At 56.1% G+C, this 21,740-nt stretch overlaps 4 protein-coding genes across 4 annotated transcripts; 2 read left to right on the forward strand and 2 right to left on the reverse strand.

Annotated features, from left to right (window-relative positions):
- Positions 1 to 2,298: 2,298 nt before the first annotated feature.
- VOLCADRAFT_95955 (uncharacterized protein) lies at positions 2,299 to 3,594 on the forward strand (the record flags this gene model as incomplete). Its single annotated transcript, XM_002955007.1, has 3 exons — positions 2,299 to 2,377; positions 2,890 to 3,005; positions 3,475 to 3,594. The coding sequence occupies 3 exons, from the start codon at positions 2,299 to 2,301 to the stop codon at positions 3,592 to 3,594; spliced, it is 315 nt and encodes a 104-aa protein (XP_002955053.1).
- Positions 3,595 to 7,371: 3,777 nt separating this feature from the next.
- VOLCADRAFT_106640 (uncharacterized protein) lies at positions 7,372 to 12,996 on the reverse strand (the record flags this gene model as incomplete). The annotated part of the gene is made up of 5 exons (XM_002955066.1): positions 7,372 to 7,567; positions 8,072 to 8,225; positions 10,224 to 10,672; positions 11,136 to 12,208; positions 12,766 to 12,996. 5 exons carry the CDS (start codon positions 12,994 to 12,996, stop codon positions 7,372 to 7,374), a joined length of 2,103 nt encoding a protein of 700 aa, XP_002955112.1.
- A 1,044-nt stretch (positions 12,997 to 14,040) lies between these two features.
- Positions 14,041 to 16,380, reverse strand: VOLCADRAFT_102242 (uncharacterized protein; the record flags this gene model as incomplete). Its single annotated transcript, XM_002955067.1, has 6 exons — positions 14,041 to 14,133; positions 14,447 to 14,601; positions 14,967 to 15,077; positions 15,532 to 15,634; positions 16,114 to 16,190; positions 16,281 to 16,380. The coding sequence occupies 6 exons, from the start codon at positions 16,378 to 16,380 to the stop codon at positions 14,041 to 14,043; spliced, it is 639 nt and encodes a 212-aa protein (XP_002955113.1).
- An 842-nt stretch (positions 16,381 to 17,222) lies between these two features.
- VOLCADRAFT_95958 (uncharacterized protein) lies at positions 17,223 to 19,622 on the forward strand (the record flags this gene model as incomplete). Its single annotated transcript, XM_002955008.1, has 2 exons — positions 17,223 to 17,509; positions 17,905 to 19,622. Coding segments are annotated over 2 exons (2,004 nt in total), but the record flags the coding sequence as incomplete, so codon positions are not given.
- Between the last annotated feature and the right edge of the window lie 2,118 nt (positions 19,623 to 21,740).

The raw sequence follows: 21,740 nt of genomic DNA on the forward strand, positions 1-21,740 counted from the left end.
CTAATTGTAGCTTAGATGCGGCAGGAGCAAAGCGAGTATAGCCTCTAAGCTAGGTTATGTACGGCAGCCGTATGGCTTGCTGAGAATTCGAATTTACTATTTCAGCTGACAGCTCCATAGTTCCGGCATTCTGCCTACACTATTGGAGCTTATTATTATTGTTGCTCTCACTTCCCCCCCCCCGCCCTCAGTGTCCCTCGTTTATAAGCGGCAGGCTCGGCCCAGTTGGAGACCGGTGATTAGGCAGTCCCCTCGGAGCGCCGGACGTGCAGCTGTACAGCGATTACCGCACGGCAAATAAGTGCCTATAGAGTATCGTCGCGCGCTAGGAATGTCGCCTGGCCAGCCCCGCTGGCCAGGGTGTGGTTCGTGCGTCGCTGACGCTTCAGGTTTGCCCTCGGGGCGGGTGACCAGTGGACGCAGTCATTAATGCTGCGTTTAGTTGTCTAGTGCTGTGCGTCAGTTCTTTCGGCCGTGCCGGTGTGGCCGCGCTGGACAGCGCTGCGCGCGCTCAGACCGCGCCGTGTGGCGCTAGACCGCGCTTCGGCGCACACGCGCCCTGGCGCTCCGAGAGCAGCAATTAGTACTCTGCAGTAGTGTAAGGCCCTTGGCAGCCCCGGTTTCGCCTCGCCCTGTCCTATCCGACACCCCGAACGCAACCGTACAGCAAGCCATGAAGGCTATAGGACATAAGTGCATTTTATCTTCGACCGCCCCACAGTCGCATCTGCAGATGCTTGAATCAAGGTGTTTAGACGCAGTATCCCTGCTTAAACTCTTCTTATGGCACGATACTGCAGAAATGGCCAGGATGCGCAGCTTCGTCAGCCTGCTTTTTATGTTTCAAGTTTTACTTCGTTTGATCATATACCCGCTGTAAAATTGCATTGGTTTTTTTTACGCACTTGCATTGCCATCGCCTCGCGCCTGTATGGCACTGTGTGTTTCCGTGTCACGGCACCCTTCTATTAGGATTGGGCCCCCCAGCCAAAATTAAGGTTTTACCGAATCAGTCACACGATAACAGCTCCACGATAAGGATTACGACACGACCAAGAGGATTCGGATTGGGACCCCAGCCTCAGAGTTAGGATTACGGTCCGGCCCCAGGATTAGGATTGGGACCCCCCCCAGGATTGGGATTGGGACCCGGCCACAGGATTAGGATTAGAACCCCGACCCTAGGATATGGATTAGACCACCACTCTGGATTAGGGATTAGAAGTGGTCCACCCCTGTTGAGATTAGAGGATTGCTGACCGATACCCACCCCCTGGATTAGAGGATTAGGACCACTTTGCACCCCTCTGCACCCATAAATGGAGGCTGATGGAATGCCCAACCACAAATTAGATCGGTAAATAAGGTCTGGAAACTTTAGTTCGTTCTGCAAAGCCTCATGAAGAGCCAAAGCGATAGTACTGTCCCAGAAGTGATGCCGACGATCCCCACAAACCATGCACACACCACAGGGACACAAAGCAGCAAGGACGCCTCTCTGACGTTGCGCCCTATGCATAGCAAAGGCGGGGAAACCATCAAGCACTAGCCCCCAAAGGACTTCTTTATGTTCATTATCCCATCGAAGTCGCCACATGCGCGACAGAGTCCGACGGAAGCCCTTGTGGCATGGAGGGCGGGCGTACGTCCGAACTAAGAACCATAAAAAATAGTAAATACAATAGCCTTGATTGCGCCTAAATACGAGCAAAGAATTTTCTATGCATAGTGAAATTTTAGCATTCACCTGCGATGTTTTGGCAGGGAGGCGACGATCTCGCACCATCACCGACGGCTCCAAAGACTCATTCTGTTGCCACATGCGACACCGCCATAACCTCCCCTGATAATGCCATCATCGGTATCCCATGGAGCAAGATGATAACAAATATTAGCAAATGGCCCCGTAATTGAATGGCGCCCCGTGCACAGAATCCGACGATTAGGTCGCTGGATTCTGCGCACGGCGCGGCGGCCGATGCGTGCACGCACTTTTGCCATGCTCCTAGGGCAATGCCGTTGTGCTGTCGTCCGAGGAGGAGAAGTACTGGATGAATCTAATCGATCTTGGGTCTTTGGTCAGGAACTGAACAAACGGCGATTGACAGTTAGCGTACGGTCGCCTGCGATGAAACGCAAGTAGTACCGCGGTAGGTAGGTCGCACGAGTATAAAGCCAACTGCGAAATTCCCCGTAAAATCAAAGTACATTTTTTTGCATTGATCATATATACAGTGGTATACACCAGCTTTGGAGAAGGTGAACTAGTGGAAGATTGCGTATACAGATATTTGTACGATGAATCGCCGTTGTGCTGTTCTCGCCGGCGTGACCGCTGTGCTGCTGATTGTGGCTCTGGGAGCTCCCCCAGTGCTGGGTAGGTGACGTAGACCGGACTGGCTGGTAAGGAATGGCTGGAGACGCCGCAGAACACATGTCGCCCAAATCGAAGCGTGGTGAAGTGCGTTGCACCCTCCGCTATCTGCCGGCGCTGAGGGGATCTACGAATACGATTATTGCAGCTAGGCTTTAATAAAGGCTTCAGCTCAGTGGGGTCAGCCCTTGGTATTTCATTCCATCGGGGTTTAAGCTCCTTGATGATGGCTGCCATGCTCTGCCATTGCTCTTAATGCTGGTGATTGCCTTCAAAGGTCTTCGGCGGGCATCGTCTGGCATCCCTAACAATCCGTAGATACCAATCCTTTGCGCCGTAGTCCTGAATTCGCTGCCGCATTCCGCGTTCAGCGCGAATCAGCGTCAGCAGCCAGCTGGTGCTGGGCTGAAGCCCACACGTATGCTGAACTAATACATCATGCTGCCATGAGCTCCCGCTCCCATCACGAATGCTGTTGCCTGTCTACTACCACGCAATGGCCTGTTGGTTTGCAGCTGCGGATAAGGCCTTGTGCGAGGAGGCCAGGCGCGTCCTTCCAAACGACCCCAACGCCAAGGCATTCAAGAGTTGCGCCACGCCAACAAAAATATCCGATGCGTGCTGCCAGAAGGTGTGTTCTGTGACCTAGATGTTTAACGCCACGCGGCATATGTTGTTCAGCAGTTTGGTAATGGATTACGTCTGCGTATGATGCGCCTGCTGGGCCTGCAACAAGGCGCTGCTTCCTAGCCAGCGGCGACGGGCGGCTTGCTGATTGCGGTGGCTGCGAGCTCCGGAGGTCCCTCCTGATCTTAAGAGCAGTAGTAGAAGTGTGTAGAACCTTCCCTTGGGTCATTTGTATGTATGTCAGTCGAAAGAGTTGGATGGATGGCTGGGCCTTTAGCATCGGCGAATTGCCATCATCGTTCGCAGCGTGCAGCGGATATTCGGCCGAGACTCTCGGCATAGCCGTTAGGGCCCTGCCTGGGGAGCTGCATGCCGGCATTCATTATTCTACTGCCATCTCTTATCCTCATTTTGACATCTCCTTCTAGCCATATCCGCCGCTTTTTGCCCCTCGCTCATATGTGTATGTACAGCTGACTGGTTTTGGCAAGTACTACGACTGCCTGACCGACCCCAGCTACAAGGCCGACATCGACTCCTACCTCAACGGTGTGACCACCGTTGACAAAACCAAGCAGATGTGCGGATTCTGAGAAAGGCGGTGACGGTCTTGGAGGCGTACCCGCCTTGCAGCCCGTGGTGAGTGGCAGTTCCTTGTGCAGGTCAGCACATGACTAGCAGTGTCGGAGGGTGGGGAGACAAGGTGGCAGCTGGCGAGGGACGTTGTATGTGGTGGTGAATGCATGCTGTTGGTGCGCTGAATTCCCGTACCCGTTCACGGCTATCGGGAAACTACCAACAGCACATGATGCACTGCGCGATGCTCGTCCTTCCTTCTCGTACGTATCCTCACTACACTATGACGATGGACTATGACGTTCTTTTCGGTGATTATGTGATTGATGGTGCTATATTTGTCTCCACCCTTTGCGAAGGTCCATGCATGGCTGACGATTTGTCTTACTAGCTCCCGCCCAACGTCGCCTTCCTCTGCAGATGTATTTGTGTAGGCCCCACCAAGGCCCACCGGGGGAAGACCGCCGGTCGACAAGCGATTCGGTTGGACCCGTTGAAAAACGCCAACATCAAATTCCAGGATTTTCCGCATTTACCCTAGACAGGCCATCCCAAAGTATGGACAATTATCTGATTAGCTTTAGGCTGTCTAAAATTCTTGTGTGATGACTACATTATTGTGCTTCGGTTGCGTGTGCTCTGACGACGACAGGTAGTTGTCCGGCTTAATTGGGATAGTGTGTATGGGCCATTATTGGAGGTGCTTGATGTTGTTTCTCAGTTGTCAGTGGTTGCCGCCAAGACTTGATGAAAAGCCGCTTGACTTTGTAAAATGTAAAAGTAATTATCCGTAGTACGGCGCCCCAATCTTGCCTCGTTAACAGCTTCGTCCTGGCGTGCCGTTTGCATTTCATGATCGTCAGGTGCGTTCTGATTTCACTGCCCTGATTTCACTGCCACTTTCGACTAGCCGAGTAGTAACATCGCTTACTCTCGTAACAATGTTAAAACCACCATCGGAGCGTTCGCAATAAGCTTGCTGGCAGGATTTTTACCCAGGCTGACCCACCTGCAGGTTAAGAGTTATTTTTCATACTTTCTTTTCTTTTCTCTGCTTCCCTATGGCATACATTCGACCGGTCACCAATCGGTCACTGGGCCCAACCGGTTGCTAGGGTGGCCCCAATGGGGCCTCGGTAGGGTTACCGGGGAGTTACCAGCCTTTTCACCTACCGAAGGCTGACCCCACCGATAGCATCGGTTACCGGCCGGGACAAACTCAGTACCGGAAAATGCCAAACCATGCGTAAGATAGAAATGCCTTGTCTACACCTGCTGGTTCAATAAAACGACCAGACCTGCCTGCTGCTGAGCTGCGTGCTGGTGCCGCGCTGACAGATGAAGAATTTCCTGTTACACCTTTGGATTTGATTTACCGTACGCTGTAGAGAGGAAATTTTCAAGAGTTGGACCAAGTTAAGATAATAATAACTTACTACTGAAGCGCCCCACCATTTTCCTGAACTCAAGAAATTAGTATCCCCGAAATCCAGCACATACTTTTCACCGGTGCACCGGTTGTGATCATGCTCAAGTGGGCGGGCCGTGCTCCCAGCCAACCACGCTGTAGCTGCCCGCTGTCAAACTACGCCCCAGTGCTGCGGCTTATGAAAGCGCGATCCGGTTTTGAGCTAACCCAGACTGGCCACGGAGCACGCGAGGAATGAGCTGAGCATGCAGTTTACCGGTGCACCAGTAGTGAGCATGCTCAGCCTGTTCCGGCCTCCTCTAACACAGCACTGGGGCGTAGTTGGACAGCGGGCAGCTACAGCGTGGTTGGCTGGGAGCACGGCCCGCCCACTTGAGCATGATCACAACCGGTGCACCGGTGAAAAGTCTGTGCTGGATTTCGGGGATACTAATTTCTTGAGTTCAGGAAAATGGTGGGGCGCTTCAGTAGTAAGTTATTATTTTCGTAAAGTTTGTGGCCGAACAGGACCTTGGAGCAAGGTGAGCACGCAATTTATTACCTGAGCATCTGGTGCACTGGTATGTTCGATGCCCCCAAATTCGAGGCATCTACCATGCCAACATACACCCTCATGCAAACGGAATGAACCCTGGCACCGATGAATGTCCTATTATATGTCTGCGGTTCGTAGTCTCCGTTTTGGGCACCCGGACGAATGTGCACGAAGGAATGGCTCCATTAGGAACACATTTAGAAGCCAACGATTAAAATATATAGAGTCAGCTGGGTGACCTGGAAGGGGCCCCGGCAGGACTACAGGCCTCTGCTGGAACCGCCAGCGAGGTGCTATGCGGCATTACTGACACCTCGCAAAGAGCACCTTGCTGGCAGTTCAACAGTACTGCATTCCTCTTGGGGCCCCTTTCGCAGCCGGGCCCCAGGTCCCCAGGCCATTCCGAGTCCGCGTCTCGAAGTGAAGCGAAGCAAGCCACGGGCTGCTGCTTGCTTGGTAGTGCTCCACCTGCCCTAGCTACTTCTCATCCAAACATTTCTCTGCGCGAAGATACTCGCTATCATTATTTCGCAACCCTTGCGTTGTCCTGTCAAACTTGATCTGACTCGCTACACGACTACAGCGCGACACGCTGCTGCTGGGTCAGCAGCCGTGCTGCTGAAGGGCACGGATGCTGTATGTGAAACCACGCACGGCAAACAAATTTACCGCAAAACTACTGCATCATATCGAAATATTTTCGCCGCTCCATTTTCATATGCCATCCTTGGGGCGTCACTACTCTTTGCAGCAGTGCGGGGCAAGCAAGCATCTCTGCGCAGCTGGTTGACTGGTGTTGTCCAAGCCGTGGTTCACGCAGGTTCGGCCTGATACCTCTTATTAATGGGGCCTTTGTCGGCCAATATTTCAGTATTGGGGTTATGCAGTCAGCACCGGTGATCTGTGAGGGCCTATCGTAACATTATTTATCCTTGGCATTCGTATTACAGAGACGAGGTATGTCACGGATAAAGGAGAGCCCAATCGGGATGGCCAGGACCGCTGTACGAACGTGACCATGGGCATACGAAGCCAAAGCTGCAACCAAAACCAGCTGTAGTGGCCATCTGGCCTCAACTGTTGCCTTAACTTCTGCAAAAGCAAGCTAATAATCGCTATGTCTGCGGCTATTGAAAAATCTAGCCTTCTTTGGGCCCAAGGATCTAGCGGTGACAACTTCATGCGACTTCCGGGGAAAGAAGTTACCGAACTTTGGAATCAAGCGAGCAAAGCCAACCGCCTCAACGGCCACAGAAAGCAACGAGGAAATCACGTGACTAGGGCATTACATATGTACTAATCATGGACGTGGCGGTGTTTGGATAAGTACGTGGTAGTGATTTTGGTCTGTCCGTACTCCGACTATATATATACGGGTTGTCCGTCTGCACATTCTTGTGCGGTTTCAAATCGTCTCCTTCGTCGTCTAGCCGTTCTGCTTGTGGACTCGCCCTGTTCACTTGCTCTGGAGCCCCTAGACCTCAAGGCAGACCAGCGAAATGGACCGTCGCCGTGCCATCGGCCTGGCCATCATTGTCGCCACGGCGGTGATGTTGATGTTGAGTGTCCCAACTGCAAGCGGCAAGTGGCCTCACATCCCCTTGTCCGAGTGCCGCGAGCTTTGCGTGGCTACTCGTTTGCTTGCGTGGGTAAATTCAAAACTTTTATTGTTGACCGATTCAGTATCGGAGTTTGCACCGGATGCACTGCTACATGCTGTATGCTTGATGAAGAAGAAATAGATTAGATCTCTGGGTAGATTGTCGCCTATACCAACTACCATCATCCGTGCCCTGCTGCCTCGGGCATGCTGTCGCCGGCCCTGCCCTGTCAACTTGCAGCCGTCAACTCCGCCTTGTGCGAGGAGGGAAAGAAGGTCCTGCCCAATGACCCCAACATCCAGGCATTCATCAAGTGCGCCAAAGAAAACAAGATAACTGATGAATGCTGTCGGAAGGTAGGCGCAAGGTAGCACTGCGTGGTACGGCACTGCGTAGTACGGAGTACGGCACTGTGTAGTACGGCACTGCGTAGGACAGCATGGTGCAGCTTGGCATGCATGACGAGCGCAGCGATCATGGAGTGCTTGGTGCATCTGATCACCTGCGTGTGTCGCTAGGGTCGGAATGTATTACAATATGCTGTGCTGCTCATCGATCGCTGCCCCAAATGTACCCGTCATAACTGCAACAGCAGCCGCTTGTTGCTAGCCGCATCACTCTGCCTTGCTCTGCTCTGTGCGCCTATGATCGATCTGTTGCCCCCGCCTGCCTACCTGCCTGCCTACCTACCTGCCTACCTGCCTACCTGCCTGCCTACCTACCTACCTACCTGCCTGCCTACCTACCTACCTACCTGCCTATCTGCCTACCTGCCTGCCTGCCTACCTGCCTACCTGCCTACCTATCATACATTTACCTATCAACCTACCTGCCTACCTACCTACCTACCTACCTACCTACCTACCTACCTGCCTGCCTACCTACCTACCTGCATGCCTGTTTACCTACCTACCTACCTGCATGCCTACCTTGCCCGTCTTTGACGTAGCTTGCTGGTTTCGCGAAATACTACGAGTGCCTGGATGAGCCGAGCTACAAGCAGCAAGTCAATGACTATTTGCAGGGAGTTATCACGGTGGACAAGGCCAAGCAGGCCTGTGGTGTCTGAGGGAAGGAAAACAACTGCAATGGGCGGGGTGCGCAATGGTGCATGTGCCGAGCGGCATGTGCCGAGTGCACGCGCAAGCACATTGTGTACGTGCAGTCCCCTGTACGCACAGGCATGATGTACGTGGTGTGCCTTGTTGTCCCAGGTTGGTTTGTTAGTACGGCAGTTGAAGGTTACAGCATGCTGCGCAGACCTGCCATTGCCTAGATGCGGAGGACGCCCGGCCTAATGGCGCCTCCCTTGCTCTTTTTGTGTGTTGCTGCTAACTGCACAGCATTGGCTGAAAAGTTTTTGTTTTGTGTTTCGCGGTTCTTAACGACACACGCACAACTAGACTAAACAACTTCGCCAAATCAAACTTTTCGGACTTCCTGGAGGCGTTTGGATTATCGTGCTGCTCCAAATCCGCCACTGCTTCAGTTGAAAACAACAGCAACAGGGGATAGAGCAAAAATGCAGTCCTGCACTCGTGTCCATCCGAACATGGGATGGGGCGGATGGAGCGAGGCGGTTATTGATTGTCGGTGGGAATCGCATCGCACTTAAAAGTCCTGGAATCCTATACCCGCATACACATGGTATATCTGTGTGATGTGATGTGTTGCTATCGGGCAGGTGGCCACGCTGCAGGTGGATAGACGTGTCGTGTAATGGTAGACGACGATGTCGCTTCGCCGCTTCGTCGTCCTCCTCCTCCTCCTTGGGGATCAGAGCTTCCGTGCGGGATGGCCGCCTTTTGAAACGTTGGGGGGGGGGGGAAGGGTATGACCTGCCCCGTATAGCCCTCTTTCCTTTTTTGTCCTTCGACGGTTGACCGATCACGCATATGGCAATATACGGCGTCACCTTCCTAGGTGACGTAGTAAAGCAAGTGGTCGCCGGGAAAGGTCAACGAACCTCAATATCTTAAGCTGTACTATGAGCTCTGCAGGTGGTAACTGATAAAAGCAAAGCCGCACATGCGACTATGGCTTATGCGTTGCACAGCGGTATGTCCCAAGTGTACGGATATGCCTCGGACCCCCAAGAGTTGAAACCTCCAAGAGAAGCCCACAATCAACACCGCCCGACATTAAAGTCACCACAAAACGCCACCACGACTTCTGTAGCCGTAGGCACACTGTTCGACTGTTCCCGAAACGTGAGCTTGCAGATCGTCGCCCGCTACCCGAGGTCCTACGTGTTGTACAACGGCTTCCGCTGTCCCGCTGCCCACCCCGCGTCTCCATGTGACGATAACAATGAATACGGCGACTTAACGGTCTCAGGGGAGCCCCACCATGTGAAACATCCTGCTGTGCTGTGCTGTGCACAAAAACTTCAGATCTTCTTTTAAAGGCGATCATCCCTCCCTCATACAAAGGGAGTACCACCTTAGAATCCGTGTACTGGATCCACGGTAGGGCCATTCCCTCATCGTTCATTCGCACATAGGGGAGTAGCAGACGAGATTTCTTTGTTGATGCACACATGCACATGCACATGCACATGCACATGCATTCCAGACACACACACACCCCTCCCACTCTCCCCCCCCCGCACTATCACACAGATACCGAACGGAGCTCCTCCTCACATCGTCATGAATGCACATTGTTGTTAGTAGCAGCAATACAAGGCATGCGCAAGCATCCGCATGATGGGCACCTGGTTGCGCCGCTAGCAGGCGCTCGTTGTCAATCCACCCCTCCTCCGCCGCCCCCTCCAGGTGTTAGGAGTGCCCACACCGAACAACAGCCACCACGCACATCTCCGCTCCAACAGCACCCCCTTACGCAAGGCACAAGGCACCTCTATCCCTGAAGATCATCTCCCACTCCCCGCCTACCTCTCCCTTCCTACCTCTTCCCTCCTCCCACTTCCCCTCCTACCAATTCAACTCATTCACCGCCCAGGGCGGCTCTCGCTCCCCCTCTTTCACCGCCCGGGCGGCTCATTCCGACGAGGTAAGCTGGTCTCCGGGGGAAAGTGCAGCACACCCCGCAGCGGCGCCACCCCATCAACACCTGCACCTGCACCGCCTCCACTGCCACCCGGCCCTAGTGACGGCGTCAGTGGCTCCCCCGGCGTCAAAGGCTCCTGCATTCGCTTCTCCAGCGGGACGTACACCCCACGCAGCTTGCCAGGACTGCCCCCGTGTGCATTGCTGCTGCTACTGCTGCTGTTCTGCGCCGCTACGGCCGCCGCTGCACTGGCTTCTAGGACGTTCCACAAAGCTAGGGAATCCTCGGCCCGAGGCTGGGGCGCCAGTGCGGCGTGCGCCCCGCCCCCACCGTGTGCCTGTTGTTGCTGTTGTTGTTGCCTGAAGAGGTGGGTGTTGTTGGAGGCGGGGTTCGGAGCGCCGGGGTGTTCCGGGCGGCTGCTGCTGCTGCCGAGGAAGTGGATGGGCGACAGCGGCGGTGAGGGCGGCGGCAGACGGCGGGGCGGGTTGAGACCGGACATGAGGAACTCCCGACTGACACTGCGCAGCGGAGGGGTCAGGCGAGGGAGGTTGGGTGGGTGGGGAACCGCGAACAGGGCGTACGGACGGGGGTCAGGGCTTGAAACGGGAGGGCATCCGTGAATCAGGGGAAAATGGTGGACGGCGCCAGGAGGCGGACCGATGTATGTATGTATGTATGTATGTATGTATGTATGTATGTATGTATGTATGTATGTATGTATGTATGTATGTATGTATGTATGTATATATATATGTATGTATGTATGTATGACATTGGAACGCGCGACAGCGTCGTTCGCGGCTTGCGTAGTGAGGAGTGAGCACGGATGCTGCTTGACCACCTCTCCGTCCCACCAACCGGCACCAACATCACCGCCGGGGAAGGTCAGAGGGTGCGTTGCGTCCAGGGAAAGGAAAGGAAACCGAACTCCACCACTTCCGCTCGCCGTACCCCCCCCGCACGTCCCCACCTCCCACACACCTATATCCGTTGTCCATTCGCAGCTGCTCCGGCACATCCGGCACGTCCGCCAGGAACGTGGCCGCCGGCAAAGCAAACCAGGCCGACAAATTGTGTGGTTCCGGAGGCGGCAGCGGTACCAAGGAACGGTGCTGGCTGCTCCCCGGCCGCCGGTAGTACGACTGCTCGTACATCCGTGGCCCAAGTCCAGCGCTGCCGCTGCTAGTTCCCGTGACGGATGCGGGTTTCGAGGCCTCGGTTCGTGCATGGCCACGTAAGTCGTACGGTGCCGTACCTCCAGGGCTGGGATGCGAGCGGCTGCGGCCGCGGCTGTAGCCATGGCCGTGGCTGTGAGGTGAGCTGTAGCCGCTGGGGCCCTCAGCGGGCGGGGTGAGGGGCATTCTGACCCGAGTTAACTCCCGACCGGCGCCGCGCCCTGTACCGTCATCCCCGGCCGCCGCCGCCGCCGCCGCTGGAGCGGTGCCAGGCGCCAGCCGCGACGACGACGATGCTGGCTGGGGCGAGCTGGATCTGGCTCCCCCAGCTGAGCTTGGCGGACTTTCGGCCAGAAGTGTGACTGCAATAGGGAGGGCTCGGGCCTGCCAGCTGCCTGGCGGCGGCGGCAGCCGCTCCCAGGTGGCGTTGCCGTCGCCGGAACGACAGGCCTGAAACTTGCCATACGGCCGCGGCACGCCGCCGCCGCCGACACTGTTAACAGCAGTGCTAATGAAGTCCAGGCACTGTAGCGCCGGCACCACAGTTTTGACGTGCTTGGTGGTGGCGCGATAGATTAGAGAGTTAGGCATGGAGGGGGAGTCGGACGCGGTGGCGCGGCCGGAAGCCGTTGCGGCGGGGCCGTTGCCGAGGACCTGCTGCGCCGTATCAGGCTGGACCGGCTGCAGCTTGACTTGGGGCCCCTGCGATTGGGGGATGAGGATGGAGTTTTCACTTGAGAAATACTGAAGATTCGGAGCTGGGAATATAATATGGTTCAAACCGAATGTGTACAGCTGCGCGCAGGTAGTGGCGAGTGAAGCGCGATGGAAGAAACGGGAGGAGAATGAGGGGGTGAGGCGCGGGTTGTCCGCTGCGGCCTGGGTGGTGCTGGAGGCGTGAGCACGTAAGGGTTAGGTGATTGACTAGTTCGGCTAGGGCGGCTATGCGGGTGCTGGACCCGAAGTATAGTGGCGACGTGTTTTGGGTTGCGAAAGGAGCGCGTGCAATCGTCGCCATAACATCAGTCCTCTTGAGTCATTGACTCGTGACGCACAACCTAGTGTCTTTAGAGTTTTACGTTCCGATGGGCAACGTAGGACAAAATGGCGAGCCAGTCCCATATCGTGCGGCCTTTCGGCACCGGAGAGGAGCCTGGAGGCGAGGAAGTCTTCCCACGCTGAGATGCGTTCGAGGTAGGACACTAAGTACGCGGCTGTGGATGTGCTTAGTTAGCTACGGAGCTTGAACATAGTCCCTACATATTTTTTGTGCGACGTGTAAGGCTGCGACGAGGTTATAGAACTTGCATGCGTTCCAGTGGCCGACTATTTAGTTCCCAGGGCTCGGATATTGAGGTGCACGCTCATGGGCCATTGTAATTTTGTAAAACAATACAATTAATCTTGTGCCATCAACGTTAATAAATGTTTCACACCTGTCGGCAAGACGACGGGTGGGCCGCTGCTCGGTTCCCATTTGTTGACGTCCCCAATGCACTACTGCTTGTTGCTGCCGAACTTGTCTCAGGGCAGGCTACCGCAAGGGAGTTCCGCACTGATGCTAAGCGGTCGGAGTAGCTGGGCTTAGAATAGCCGCGAACCATGTTCATCGCATCTGAGCTAACACCAAAGCAGCTCAAATGCACAGGTATAGGGCTGAGGCTCATTTTACTTGCTTCGAACTGGAGTATTAATATAATGTATCTATCATAAGACGTAGCTTAATTTATTTTCAGCATTATTTCTCAGTATATGAATTGTGCCAAGTAGCAAGAAACAACAATATATGGATACTTCAATAAATCTCACTCTTGCATTAAGGCACCCAAAACCGTTAATGTACGGCACAATGCACACTTCCCATATCATCACCCTGCACTTGCGTCACCGCGTCGATAACAGTCGGCAAACAAGGTAAGTGCGTCAACGCCAATAGCAGCGTCACATGAGCAGCACCCTTGCCGTTCCATAGTTGAAACCTTCAGCCGAACAACGGAACAAGGCGCCCATCCCCGTTAGGGTGCCATCAGAAACCTTCAGTCCAGTCCACTTCTTCAAAAACTCTCTCCCCAAACGTACCCAGCTTAAAGCCTTCTCCCCACCCGCGGCTCTACATCCAGCTCGGTCAAGCGGACCGCGACCCCTACCTTACATATATACATGTATACACATACTCAAAGGCCCCTCCCTATCTCCCTACCTTCATATCAGCCAGGCATGTTCCGGCCATCCAGGAGAGACCCGCCCTCCTCCCGCGATTGCACACTCGCCACACTCGTCACATGTAATGCACTTCACGGAACTACCTCCGTTTCCTTTGGTAAATGACTACCCCCTTATACTCAAGAGGTGACGTAAGCCAGCCCCCACTTACCGGCCGGACCGGGCCCAAGCAGCACCACCCACCACCAACAAGAAAAAGATCAGAGGCAGCTGCTAACGTGTCGAGCAAGCGTTCGGTTGGATGTCTCTTTCTCCCTTCCGCCCTTCCCCCCGCTGTCTAGCTGCAGTTTCATTCTTCCCCGCTCTCCCTCCCCTTCCTGTCCTGCGAGCTTAGATCTTGCGCACCCCGAGACGAGTTCCCGCTCCCGGCTTGGGGCCCATGCCGCCCGCCCAAGGGGTCGCTGGCCGCACTGAACCGCGACAAGCGCGCCGTGTGCGTGGTGTGGCCGTTGTGCTGCCCATGGCCATGGGCCCCCACCCCGAGCTGTCTAGGCCTTCACTGCATCCAGCCGGGCCCGCAGCTCCTCCATGTCGTCACCCTCCTCCGCCGCAGCAGCCTGCTGGCGCTCCCGAGCGGCACGCTGCGCGTTTGGTTGGGACATGCGGGACACGCAGCCGCGAGCGAGAGGAGGATTAAACAAATGAGGCGTTTTAAACAAATGAGGCGGATATTAGCATGCAAATGCGGCTCGGATGGGCGCTACCGAGTCATTGCCCTCCCCTTGGGCCCATCTGAATCGCAACAGCACAGCTCCCTATGCTGCCAACCCGTTCCATTTTCCCACTCGTCACCCCTGTATATGGATTACCATAGTTCCCCACACCGCATGGGCGCCTCGCCAGGCTGGGGCCTTCCTTGCCAAGAGCCTCATCCCACACCCACATCGCCCTCACCCTGGCATCCGGTAGTGCCGCCCGCGTCTCCACCGCAATCTCATCAAGCACCTTCTGCACCTCCTCCTCCGTCTCCTCCTCCTCGTCCTCCGCACCCAGAGCGCCATCGATGGCGTCGCTGATCATTTCCTCGATCAGGCCCACCTTCATCATCTCTGTGGATCCGGGCCCCCAGCCACACACACACACACACACACAGACACACACACAGACACACACACAGACACACACACAGACACACACACAGACACACACACAGACACACACACAGACACACACCCCAACCCCACCACAGGACGACCCGGCAAGTCAGCACGCTCAAGCATGTAATGCTATGTGCATGGGTGGCACCGGGCGCCCTGCTCCAGCAGCTCATATGCCAGGAGCAAGTCAAGGAATGAAGCCGGCACCGCCCGCACCATGCACCAGGACCCAACTATGCATTCCCTGATGTTGATCCCGACGTTGTGCGGAAACAATCAGCATAAACCCAGCCACCACCCCGACCACCACCACCCACCCTTGGACATCTCCATCATGGTTTTCTGCAGCTCCGGCGCCTTGATGACCGTATTGACCGCCTTCATCACCTCGGTGCTCTTGCTCAGAGTACCGGCAACCCGCAACATGGCTAAGAGGTGGACAGCAGGCAGGCGGGCAGGCGGACAGGGCAGCGCAGGTAGACAGAGAGGAGGGCCAGACAAGGGGGTGAGAAAACGCGGGGAGGAGCGGGGAGGGGCGGTTAACAAAGCATGCCAGCGGCCAGGCAGGCAGGGTCGGCAGCGTAACGGCCACCCAGGAGCACCAAAACCCGAGGCCCCCAAGAAAACAACCGTCGGAGGGCTATAGCCACGCAGCCAGCCGCCTTTACAAGGTCATAGCCAAATGCATGTTTCCTCCGCACACCCTCGTAAGGGGGCGTGTAAACGGGCTGCAACTCCGGGGAACGTGGCTCCCCTTGTTACGCTGTGTGTTGTGTGCTCTCCCTCTTGGTTTCGCGAGCTGGAAGACCCACTGCCCTAGCCCATCCACACCCCTCCGACCTGCCCACTCCGCCAGCACACCCCTGAGTCCCCCCTGAGTACCTAGCTGCTCCATGAGGGCGGTATTGAGGCTCTGCAGGTGGGCCTTGTTGGTGTACAGCCTGGCCACCGCCTTGCGGCTCTGGATGATCTCTTTGGCCAGGTGCTGCATGTGGGTGGGGTGGGGTGTGGCCGGGAGGGGGTTGGGGGGAGAGGGGGCGTCAGCATGGGGGCCCCCATTGGGGGCCAATGAAGGTGGGCGCAGCAACTGGGATGTGTGTCATGTGTATCCGGTAGTGGGGGCCGCGCTTAGGCGCCCGAAGGGGGGTCAGGGCGAGGTCACGGAGCGAAGAAAGGCTACAGGTGGTTTATGTGTCAGTGTGCTGGGAGGAAGCATGAGCATGAGCTTGCATGGCGGGGGTGTGAAGTGATCATGGCCCTTCGCGGCGCTTGCGAACCCATTGGGCATGGCTGTAGGAGAGATGCGCTCTGTGGCGGCAGGGGCTTGGTTACGGGGAGCTTCCTTAAGGCGTAAAGCTTCCTTTCCCCCTCTGCGCTCATTGGCAGCTACATGCGAGGTGAGGTCATTTGTAGGCATGAACGATAGCGGGAGAGGCTGGCGGCATCTGTGTGCTTGTTGCTCACCTTGGCAGAACCCATATCGCCCCGCTTGGCAGCTTCCCTGATGGCCTTGTGGACCTTTTTCTCCTCAAATTGGATATCTATTGACGAATTACGAAAGTGTGCATATTCACGTATCAAGTGGGTCAACGGGCAAGGTTGCCGGGAAGCTTTGAGAGCCTAAGACGTACCCCGGACTTGCCGGTCTAGGCCCCGCTGCTCTGCCCGCAAGGTCGCCTGCCATTTCCGCACAAGCTCCTTTGGGTCTTCCTTGAAGAAGAACTTGAGCATGGCGGTTGGGCACGCCCGAAAGGGGCCTCCGAGTTCCTAATCCAGTGTATTACTCTTTTGGTGAGGTCCAAACGTAGCGACGGTGATACTAGCACAAAGGCACCAGAAAAGTTCGAAAGTCCGCAGCCACTGCTGGCGTCCACGACAAGCCCTTGATACAATAAAATTGTTTATGCAATTCCTGAAACATTCCAGTTCAAGTTATCCTTAGGCCGTCTATTTTGCATTTCCTCCTGAGTTACGCAGATTCTATACTGGCGAGTTATAATGAGCAGTTGCTCACAATAGTTGCTTGACAGGTGATCATGGAAGAAGACGACGCCCATCGTCTATATACTTTGTTCGCTCGTGTAAATGAGGGTGCGAAGCAGAAACAGGGCCTTGGCTTTGGGGTCCGAACATCGCCTCCCGAGCGGAACGGTCACGTAGCCGGTGCTCCTAAACCTTTGCTCTCATCTTTTGTGCGGTCCTCTACAAGCTTTGGCGTAGAAACCACAAGAAAGTCAGCTTCCACGTATGGTACCCTTCATGACGACAGCGACGACGAGGTTCCGGCAAAGCGACGGCGCCAGCACCGGTAGGGCCCATACCAGAGCGGATGCCCATATTTTACCATGGAGACATTTACGTACACGCTTATGCATCTACCCCAGCTCTAGCCATCTCTAGCCAGTGTTTTTCGTGCGCGTTCCCTCGCGGTTCGCGCAACACGTAAAACCCGGAACGCACAACCAAACCCCCGTCCCAGTATGATCGCCTTTCTACAACGCTTTACCAGGCCGGCTACAATTCCGATCATTGAACCAAATCCTTCCCCTCCCCGGCTGCGCCCTGAGCCGCAGCTCATATGACGATAATGAGGATGATGGCCGTGGCGGTAGCAACGCTGGACGCCTGCTGCGGACGCCGCCAGATCGCAGGGAGGACATAGGGCCCACGGGAGCGCGCTCATGGCAGCGCAGTGACGAAGGCAGCCGTCAGGGAGAGGATGGCCGAAGCGGCTTCACGGCTCCACGGCGGGGAGCAGCAACCGATACCGACTTCTTCTCACGAAACGGCGCACAGCGAAGCGGCGGCAGTGGCGCCAAAGACAAAAGGGGGACCAAGGACTATTCGGAGCTTATCCCAGGTAGGGATAAGAACTTTCAGGGCTCTTGGCTGCGAACTAGGGGATTGCCATCAGGGATGGAAATACGAAGCACCGAGCGAGAGCCGGCATCCGTTCCGTTTACATGGAAAGGGCTGAAGCGGCGTCTGGTGAGCTGCGGCCCTAGCCCCATCGTGCGTGTTGTATGCCTCCCAGTTAGTTAGGCAAACGCTCGGATTGCCTCCAAGTTCCATCCTTTTTCATGCATTCATGTCCATTAACGACTAAGGGGGGAAAGCGCAGAGTTCCATTCCAGGCAGAATCCTGACAGCAGAAGCGGAGCGGCATGGCTTCACTGCGGATCTCAAGTATTATGAGGCACAGATGTACACGTGCCTCCGGCGTCCCACTCTCTGTCCGTATGTGAACCATTACAGGTTACGATGCAATGGGCCCAGCGGAGCGGCTTCGGGCTCGGACGCGACTGGCGCTGAAGCAAGCAGACTCGCGGGTTCGCAGCGGCGATGGTGATGGCGGCGGGCAGTGGACGCGCTTCGTCCTTAATAACGAGGCGCCGCTCGATGAGGATGGCGCTCAGCCGGGCTTGGCCTCCAATGGCGCCGCTGGTGCATGGACGTCAGGGCCCGGGGACGGCGGCGAGATGGGGGAGAAGCGCTATAATTCGCATGGCCTGCCAGAGGATATGGATGGCCTAGGCGGCGAGGAGCTAAATGCGCTAAGTTTCCGCCGGACGATGGATGTCGAGCTGCGGCAGAAGGCGTTGAGGCGGGCGGAGGCGCAGCATGAGGCTGCCATTTTCGGGGCGGTAGGAGCGCCAGTCGCGGCGCCTGCAGCAGGGGCAGCAGCAGCGACGGGGAAGACTATAGATCAAGGGGATGACGTGGCGCGGCAGGCGCGAGGAGGTGGCAGTAGTGGTCGGGAAATGGGGCAGCAGGAAGGCCGGAAGCAGGGTGGGGAAGGAGTGCGGGATCGGGGCCGGGATGGAGCGAGGGAACGGGGCAGGGACAAGGATCGGGGTCGTGACCGAGAACAGGATCGAGACCGGGATCGGGATCGAGACCGGGATCGGGATCGGGATCGAGACCGGGATCGAGACCGGGATCGAGACCGGGATCGGGATCGAGACCGGGATCGAGACCGGGATCGAGACCGGGATCGGGATCGGGATCGAGACCGGGATCGAGATCGAGAACGGGATCGGGATCGAGACCGGGATCGAGACCGGGATCGAGACCGGGATCGGGATCGAGAACGGGATCGGGATCGAGACCGGGATCGAGACCGGGATCGAGATCGAGACCGGGATCGAGACCGGGATCGAGAGCGGGGCAGGGAAAGGGACAGGGATCGGGATAGGGAGCAGTATCGGGATGCAGATCGGGCCATGGACAGAGATAGGGAGCGTCGTGGTGATCACGACAACACTTCAGGCATGGACGGCAGGTATAAGGACACCACGAACCGCCCTGCCAGCGACCGGGAGATCACCCGATCGAACCCCCTCCCGGGCGGCAGGACGGGCATTCGGGGTGACCCGGGGGACCGGCGCCCATCCAGTGGCCAGGGCTCGGGAGCCCATCCACCTGGCTCCATTGCGGCAGCCGCGATGCCGACGCCAGCTTCTGGTACAGCTGATGTCGCAGCTGCTGTTGCCGCGGCTGCTATTTCGAAGGGCGCCACTACAGCATTAAGTGCTTCTGGTGCTGGTCTCGCCGGTGTTGCTGCCGCCGGAGGGGCCGCGGCTTCCGAAATTGGTGGTGCGAGCTGTGGCCCTAACACCATCGCGGGCGCTGTAACAAGAGCTCCTGGCTGCGGCAGCAGCGGCGGCGTGCAGAATGTACAGCGGCTGCTTGGCCTGCTTGACGTGGACGAGGATGGCCCCGTGGTGGTCGAGCTGGATGAGCTCGGGGCTCTGGCAGCTGCTCAAGCGGCGGGAGAGCCCAGCGGGGGCGGTGGTGAGTGGGGCGGTGGCAGGCCGCAGGGAATGCCTCGAGTCCCAAGCGCCCATGTAGACCCGGCGAATGCGGCAGTGGCGGTGCCATTGGGGGACACGTTGAGCTCCGCGGTGCTCAAGCAGCAGGGCTTGTCGTGGCGGGAGAGGGCGCTGCAGGCCCGCAGCAAGGCGGCGAAGTGACGGCGAATCTGGTGGTTATATACGTGGTGTACACCAGGTGGTCTATGGGCGCCACAATGGCAGGCAGTGGCGGTGTTGTCATCACGGCATCGTCATCACTGTGGATGAGCAAAAGGGTAAAATTTGTTGCTGTTCCCTGAGGACCCTGACGGCCACGTGGCATATTAGCTGTCGCGGCATCAAGGGCAGCAAGCAAGTCGCAGTCGCGGCAGCAGCGGTATTGTTTATGAAGTCGCTGCTGACGTTGCTGAGAGGAGTTGCTGAGGCACTTGTGGATTGCCATCTCGGATGGCCTGATCTTGTCGACGGCGGCGTTATCTTCCGCGGGGAGAGTGCTCGTCGCATTTGGGAATGGAACGGGGCTTAGGACCGCACACCTCGTGAAGGGTTTGAAGTGGGCACCGCCCACGTTGGGGTGTGGCAAGGTGCGTGTGTGTGTGGGGGGGGTTGCGCCTCTTAGGGGTTCGACGAGTCCATAGGATGTGATGAAGGGCTGGGGAGTGGGTGAGGCTGGGGGGATTAGGTTGCACGCACAAACGTCTCCTTCCCTTGGGCCACGATGTACAGCATGGGGAAACCGGCGCATCGGACTTTTGGAAGACTGGGCTTCCAGCCGAGTGCCGCGGCATTCTTTGCATTTGGTACCGACGGTATTCTTGACCGTGGAGGCTTCAAGGAACTTCCTCATCAGCGAATATGTGCGTTGCATGAGCTATCAAAGTTTAACCTTGTTTGGAGTCACGGTTTGGGCTGTGGGTGATGGACACCATCCGGGGAAATTGTGAGAGGAAATAGGGCAGTTTCATGAGCTCTGTAGTTTAATCTAAGGCGGATGATCAACAATGCTGCAACTACAGCATCAAGCCGGGTCTCATCCGTTGCTTTTTGGGGCGAAGGTATCACCACACCTTTGTGCGTACAAAGGTAGGTGTGCTCGCAGGACTTCTTGTAAGTACTGTGGACATGGAAAGGTTAACGTCGGCCAAAGTCTTCGGCTTTGGCTTCCCCACGGCTTGAAGGGTGCATGCAGTCCCCATCGGTATAAAATTTGATATATGTAGCTTTTACAGCGGAGCAGCTCAACTTTATGCAAGCAGCTTCAATCAATACGTCATCCTGACAGGACCGGATTTTACAGCACGTATGAACGAGAGGTGGCCATTTGCTTTTCCCAGGAAGGCCTGGCGTCTGGAGACCTGAAATCGCTTTTGTTCGCGCGGCGTGAAGCACTACAACTCAGCCCTTCTTCTCAAATGTGTCTGGGAACCACGTTTACTGACCATGCCCTTTTCAGGCGTCACCGATTAGAAAGTCGAATGAAAAAGAAGCGAATCGCAATAGATTCGTAAGTTGCGCGTTAAGGGCGAGCGCGCCCGCACGGACGTAGCCGTTAAGGCGCCCACCAAAAGGCAATTTCCAACGTGAAATCTATGGCATTCCCACAATCCTCCATAATAGAACCGAAAATATTTTTAATGTGTTTGCGTTAAGTCTAATACATAAACCTGTGCTAAGGCTTTCTCGTCTCCATTTCAACTGAAATCCGGAACTCGCTGCCGTGCATGTTTCCTCTTTTCGATTATGTCGTACACCGCTTACATAGCAACATGGTGGACCCAGGAATGCGCAGCGGCACGCAGCGACATGTTGCTGCAAAAGGCACATATGAGGGCGCAGGGACTACTTGCTGATGAGCAGGCGCGGCATATCTTTACACTCCTGCGCTCTCACTACCAGAGGATTAGGAAGGAGGCAATGGCTGCCCATCGTGTATCGCATTTTACTTCGTTTCTTGAGGAGTGCAAAGGGAATCCGCGTGCATTGTGGCGGCAACTTAACCAGGGGGCGACACCTGATTGCCCAATACGTGACGTCAACAGCTGGCGCGATTATTTTGACGCACTATACAACGACGAGATCAACGCTTTTAATGAGGTTAGAGCGGATTACATGATGAACCTCGTAAATGGGTGCTCACTTACAATACCGCGCGGCTGGGCTGGTGAGAGCTGCTTAGCCCGAGTAGCTGCTGCGGCGGCCCTCAGTGCCCCGTTTACCTTGGCAGAGGTCATTGCTGCACTAAAAATGCTGGGCAACAATAAATCCCCAGGACTTGAA

Source organism: Volvox carteri, assembly GCF_000143455.1.
Source record: "Volvox carteri f. nagariensis unplaced genomic scaffold VOLCAscaffold_48, whole genome shotgun sequence".
NCBI classification, from domain to species: domain Eukaryota; kingdom Viridiplantae; phylum Chlorophyta; class Chlorophyceae; order Chlamydomonadales; family Volvocaceae; genus Volvox; species Volvox carteri.